The sequence below is a fragment of the Lampris incognitus genome, chromosome 3 (genome assembly GCF_029633865.1).
Source record: "Lampris incognitus isolate fLamInc1 chromosome 3, fLamInc1.hap2, whole genome shotgun sequence".
NCBI lineage: Eukaryota > Metazoa > Chordata > Actinopteri > Lampriformes > Lampridae > Lampris > Lampris incognitus.
This window is the reverse complement of record NC_079213.1, coordinates 117,430,410-117,437,166: the sequence shown is the minus strand read 5'-3', so window position 1 is coordinate 117,437,166 and position 6,757 is coordinate 117,430,410. Positions and strand designations below refer to the sequence as shown.

General features: G+C 41.7%; 1 protein-coding gene across 3 annotated transcripts in view; it reads right to left on the bottom strand.

Moving 5' to 3' along the window:
* Positions 1–1,590: 1,590 nt before the first annotated feature.
* The window catches only part of trmt13 (tRNA methyltransferase 13 homolog), an 86,876-nt gene continuing 81,709 nt past the window's right edge, over positions 1,591–6,757 (bottom strand). For all 3 annotated transcript variants that reach the window (XM_056277527.1, XM_056277526.1, XM_056277528.1), the window contains one exon: positions 1,591–2,640. In XM_056277527.1, coding sequence (XP_056133502.1) covers positions 2,394–2,640 — 247 coding nt within the window. In that variant the 3' untranslated portion in view covers positions 1,591–2,393. The remainder of the gene's footprint in view (positions 2,641–6,757) is intronic.

Below are 6,757 nucleotides of genomic sequence, written 5' to 3'. Positions count from 1 at the left end.
CCCCTTTCCTCTGTCTCCCTCCTGTCAGAGCGTGTCTCCCTTTCCTCTGTCTCCCTTCTGTCAGAGCGTGTCTCCCCTTTCCTGTCTCCCTCCTGTCAGAGCGTGTCTCCCCTTTCCTCTGTCTCCCTCCTGTCAGAGCGTGTCTCCCCTTTCCTCTGTCTCCCTTCTGTCAGAGCGTGTCTCCCCTTTCCTCCGTCTCCCTCCTGTCAGAGCGTGTCTCCCCTTTCCTCTGTCTCCCTCCTGTCAGAGCGTGTCTCCCCTTTCCTCTGTCTCCCTTCTGTCAGAGCGTGTCTCCCCTTTCCTCCGTCTCCCTCCTGTCAGAGCGTGTCTCCCCTTTCCTGTCTCCCTCCTGTCAGAGCGTGTCTCCCCTTTCCTCTGTCTCCCTTCTGTCAGAGCGTGTCTCCCCTTTCCTCTGTCTCCCTTCTGTCAGAGCGTGTCTCCCCTTTCCTCTGTCTCCCTTCTGTCAGAGCGTGTCTCCCCTTTCCTCTGTCTCCCTTCTGTCAGAGCGTGTCTCCCCTTTCCTCTGTCTCCCTCCTGTCAGAGCGTGTCTCCCCTTTCCTCTGTCTCCCTCCTGTCAGAGCGTGTCTCCCCTTTCCTGTCTCCCTCCTGTCAGAGCGTGTCTCCCCTTTCCTCTGTCTCCCTCCTGTCAGAGCGTGTCTCCCCTTTCCTCTGTCTCCCTTCTGTCAGAGCGTGTCTCCCCTTTCCTCCGTCTCCCTCCTGTCAGAGCGTGTCTCCCCTTTCCTGTCTCCCTCCTGTCAGAGCGTGTCTCCCCTTTCCTCTGTCTCCCTTCTGTCAGAGCGTGTCTCCCCTTTCCTCTGTCTCCCTTCAGCCCTGTGTGTCTTCTGTGTCTCCGTGTGTCGGTCAGTCAGTCAGCTCAGGACCACCTTCCCTGCGGTATATAAGGCGCTGGTTGTTCGTTTGACACACCTGAGACTATCGTGTCTGCTCTCCCTTGAGCCACACTCCCTGTCTTCACTTGCAGCTGAGCCCTCCCACCACCACCACCACCACCACCACGGTGACGTAGTGTTTATGTGCATATGGAGCGGAGAAGTGAAATCTGATCACAAGTGGTCACTAGAGACGCATGTGGAGACACACTCTAGCGCAGGATGTGGACTGACGCACTCAGAGCTGTCCACTTGTGTTCGGATTGCGCAAGAAGCATGTTAATACCAGGCGTAGACACAGCCTACTGTATTACCAACTACATCACACTGCATGTGGGATACTGCTGTACGGTGACAATGACTGTCATGTACACATCGTTATCACATGTCATGTACACATCGTTATCACATGTCATGCAGACATCGTTATCACATTTCAGTCTCTTCTTCCTGTGGAGCTGTTTTCATCACGTATGTGTTTGCCACTGCACCAGTGTTCCCCATACCTGGTCATAACCTTTCAGCAGCAGTATATGGGGACTGGGTGGGTCTCCAACCACGGCAAGGATGACTGGTAGTACAATGGAACCCGACTCCATCATACATATGGATGAAATAACCACTAAGGGAGAAAGTAGCAGATTTCAGCATTAAAGTTTTAAATTGAACATCAATGTTGTCAAATAACACATTCATTCTTTAAAAAGGACAATCTGTTCTTCTGGTTCATACTTGTATCACATTTATTCTTTAAAAATGACAATCTGTTCTTCTGGTTCATACTTGTATCACATTTATTCTTTAAAAATGACAATCTGTTCTTCTGGTTCATACTTGTACCACATTTATTCTTTAAAAATGACAATCTGTTCTTCTGGTTCATACTTTTAACACATTTATTCTTTAAAAATCCCAAACTGTTCTTCTGGTTCATACTTTTAACACATTCATTCTTTAAAAATGACAATCTGTTCTTCTGGTTCATACTTTTATCACATTTATTCTTTAAAAATCCCAATCTGTTCTTCTGGTTCATACTTTTATCACATTTATTCTTTAAAAATGACAATCTGTTCTTCTGGTTCATACTTTTATCACATTTGTTCTTTAAAAACGAAAATCTGTTCTTCTGGTTCATACTTTGCTCATTTTTTCTGCACCGTAAATATCACGTGACACGAAAATTCATTCACTCTTGTTACCTCTATTATCTGCACTTAATTTACATCTCTTTAACACTATGACCTTGAAATTCACAAAACATTTAACTTTTTTGTTTACAAGAATGTTTTTATGTTTCTGAAAACACAATTATTTTTTTTCATTATGTCATCCTGCACTTGCAGATGTATGCTAGCAAAAATGTCCAACCAATGAATGGGAGGGAGACAGTCTCTGTCTACTGACTATTCTGGTTGTAAAACTTTTCCAATTCCCTTGCATATTCATTTATGGTTTTTTCAAATATTGTGCTTCATTTATCAATGTCCAAAAAAAAACCAATCAAAGACAAGCCTCTGTTGGTGGAAGTGTATAATTTTCAAGACACTTCTTTGCTGTCTGCCCATCTGTCTGATGTGAGACAGCGGGCACTGCAGTAAGCAACACATTTTCTAGTGTGACTGTTGAGTTGGTGTAGTAAGTCAGCCGGGCATCACAGCCCTTCTTCTGCAGGTAGTGGACTCGGCCTTGATCAATAAACAGTTTGCAGAGACGGCCTATATGTTCACGGTCTTCTGGGGATGGAACCCTAAAAAACAAGGGAAAAACCAGCTGTTTAAGAGTGTTATGATGAGAACAGTTTTTTTTTTCATTAGCCATTTGGAAATCAGATGTGATAAAAACGATATATATCACCATGAATTTTATTTTTTTTAAAATAATGACTTGCATATTTGTAAAGAAGGTTTGGAATTTAATTTAGTTTAATAATTATATTGGTGGTTGCAGTCCCCATAAAGTATTTCTATTAGTATATTGGATTTGTTTACAATTTAGGAAAAATTTGGATTAGGGTTGTTGTTTGTAGCTTGGATTAAATTATCATATGCATCTTCCACTGCAACAGTACAGTTTCCCGACCTTTTGCCCTAGGCCGTGGAACCCATAAAGGTTGCCCACTAAGTCCAATCCTCTTTGACCTAGGTATCGAACTGCTTGCAATCGCTCTTCGTAACAGCTTAGACATTGCTAGTATTTTGGGGTGGGGGGTGAGGCTATAGAACATAAAGTGTCTTTATATGCCGATGACCTTTTGTTATACATTTTAGACCAAACAACCTCTCTACCAGCAGCACGCTCTCTGCTTAACCAATTTGGATTCCTATTGGGATACAAGATAAACCTGCACAAACGTGAACTGTTCCAACTGAATAAAGGATCATTCGACCTAGACTGCAATGACATTCAATTCCAGATTGAAGAAAGACAATTAATTCATTTACATGGGAGTCACAGTCACACGGAAATTCGAAAATCTTTTTAAGGATTTTTTTTTCATGACTCTACTAAATCAGGTTAAAACATTGCTACTGCAGTGGTCCCCTCTTACATTGTCACTTGCTGAATGAATAAATTCTATCAAAATGAATTTACTCCCAAATTTACACATGTATTTCAGTGTGTATCAATATTCATTCTAAAACCATGTTTTTGTTTCACTAGATTCGATTATCTCCTCATATACAGAAGTGCTCAAATTTGTTGGTAACCTTACAGCTCATTGAAATGGTGCTGCATTCCTCCTGAAAAATGATGAAAATAAAAGCCATTTTGTCATGTATACTTGCATGGCTTTGGTATGTCATAGAATAAAGCAAAAAAAGCTGTGAAAAGATATTAATTATTGCTTATTCAACAAAGATATTCTAAAATGGCCTGGACACATTTGTTGGTACCCAAAGATAACAAATAATTGGTTTACAGTGATATTTCTAATTAATTAATTAATTAAATTTGTATTACATGTCTCCAATTATGTAATCACTCATTCATCCTGTTTAAATGGAGTAAAGTAGTCACTGCGCTATTTGTTATCATTGTGTGCACCACACTGAACATGGACCAGAGAAAGCAAAGGAGAGAGTTGTCTGAAGAGATCACAAAGAAAATAATAGACAAGCATGGTAAGGGTAAAGGCTACAAGACCACGTCCATGCATCTTGATGGTCCTGTGACAACAGTTGCAAATATTATCAAGACATTTAAGGTCCGCAGAGCTGTAGTCAACCTCCCTGGGCGCAACCGCAAGAAGAATATTGACCCAAGATTGAACAGAAGGATAGTTCAACTGGTAGAAAAAGAACCAAGGATAACTGCCAAAGTGATACAAGCTGAACTCCAAGGTGAAGGCATGTCAGTTTCTGATTACATCATCCGTCGCTTTTTGAGCAAAAGTGGGCTCCATGGAAGAAGATCCAGGAGGACTCCACTATTGAATGAAAAATATAAAAAAGCCAGACTGGAGTTTGCAGAAATGCATATTGACAAGCCAAAATCCTTCCGAGAGATTGTCGTGATGCATGCTCAATAATCCAGGTAAGAAAATCAAATAAGGTTGAATCAGTTCATGTGGACGCAACGTTCATTGACAGAAACATTTCATCATCATCCGACCTCTTCAGTCTCAACTGACTGCAGGTATCCCCACTCCTTATATAAACTATACAGTACAATACAGTTGCATAACAACCGAAACCAACGACCAGTTTCCTGTGCAAATATGGGTGTGACCAGGGATCATCGTTTCGAATCCCTGTGTTACCTTCGGCTTGGTTGGGCATCCCTACAGACATGCGCTACTTCCCACTGGTGAAACTCCTCACCATCAGGTGAAGAGAAGCAGCTGGCGACTCCACATGTATTGGAGGAGGCATGTGGTAGTCTGCAGCCCTCCCCGGATCGGCAGAGGGGTGGAGAAGAGACCGGGACAGCTCAGAATATAGGGTAATTGGCGTTGTACAATTGGGGAGAAAAAGGGGAAAAACTAAAAAAAGAAAAATAAATATGGGCGTGATCATTAACTAGAGTTTCGATGGCAATGTGTACTATTCACTGAGGATTTGGGAATGTTTGCAATCACAGCATTGTAAGCACTCACCGCTTAGCTACTCTCTGACTAAATCAACGGACAACTCAGTTGTGTCCCATACCCTCAAATTTTGGGCTCAGTTCAGAGGACCTTTGATTAGAGACTTCTCTCTTCTGAGTACTGCTGCTTCTGACCATCTTTTCATCCCATCTTGACATGACTTAACTTTTCAGGACTGGCACAGGAAAGGCATCAAAGGGTTTAAAGATATGTTCAGAGATAACTTTTATTTCCTTCAACCACCTGTCAGAGAAATACGACTTACCCAAAACACATTTCTTTTGATATTTACAGGTCAGACACTATGTGTGCTCTATCCTACTGTGCTTTCCTGAGGAACCTGACACTAACCCTATTGACACATTTCTTTCTTTTGACCCACTATTTACAGGTGCACTGTCAACACTGTATAGCAAATTTTGCATGCTGACATGTCCACCACTGAACGGGATTAAAATCTAAGGAACATGATTTGGGGCATACAATATCTGCTGGCCGATGGGATTCCGTCTTCACATCAATACACAAATCCTCACTCTTTTGCAAGACATAGGGTCCACATGCCCAAGATTAAATTGTCTAGCATCTACCCTGATATTATTATCATAATAATAATAATGATAATGCATTTTATTTATCTGTGCCTTTCAGAGCATTCAAGGACTCCTTACAAAACACAGTTAAAACAAGCAGCACTGTATCAGACAGCATAAAATTAAACAAAGCAGGGGTATATAATAATAAGTTAATATAACAGATAGGTATAACATCATCTGTGCAAAACTCAATGTGGGTGTAACCATTAAAGTCGGGATCAGACTGAATATGCCAGTTTGAAAAGGTGCGTTTTGAGATGGGAATTGAAGGTGGAAAGAATCAATGTTGCAAATGTCTTGTGAGAGAGAGTTTCAGAGGTGGGGGGTAGAATAACTGAAGGCTCTAGACCCAATGGTAGTCAAGCGGGCAGACGGTGTAGTGAACTGGCTGGCAGAAGAAGATCTGAGAGTACAGGAGGGTGTATGGATATGAAGGAGTTCAGAAAGATATGAAGGTGCTAGGTTATTAATAATACATTTTACATTTTACTTTTTGGGTGCCTTTCAGAGCACTCAAGGACACCTTACAGAACACAGTAAAAAAAACAAAAAAACAAAACAAAACAAGAAGCACTGTATCAGACAGTGTAAAATCAAAACAAAGCAGGGTAGACAATAAAAAGTTAATACAACAGATAAGTATAAAATCAACATCTGCACAAAACTCAATGAAGTGTGTATCAGACTGAATATGCCAGTTTGAACAGGTACGTTTTGAGATGGGATTTGAAGGTTGAAAGCGAGTCAATATTGCAAATGTCTTATAGGAGAGAGTTCCATGGGCGGGGGGCAGAACGACTGAAGGCTCTAGACCCCATGGTAGTCAAGTGGGTAGTGAGTTGGAGAGCAGAAGAGGATCTAAGAGTGTGGGAGGGCGTGTGGATATGAAGGAGTTCAAAAAGATATGAAGGAGCTAAGTTATTAAGAACCTTAAAGGTGAGGAACAGGATCTTGAAGTCAATACGGTATTTAACAGGGAGCCAATGGAGTTGCTGAAGAATAGGAGTGATATGATCTATGGAAGGAGTTCTGGTAATGATACGGGCAGCTGAATTCTGGACCAATTGAAGCTTGTGAAGACACTTGAGGGGGAGACCAAAGAGGATAGAATCACAGTAGTCAATATGGGATGTAACCAGGGTGTGATTGAGTATGGCAGAAGTATGCAGACCGAGTAACAA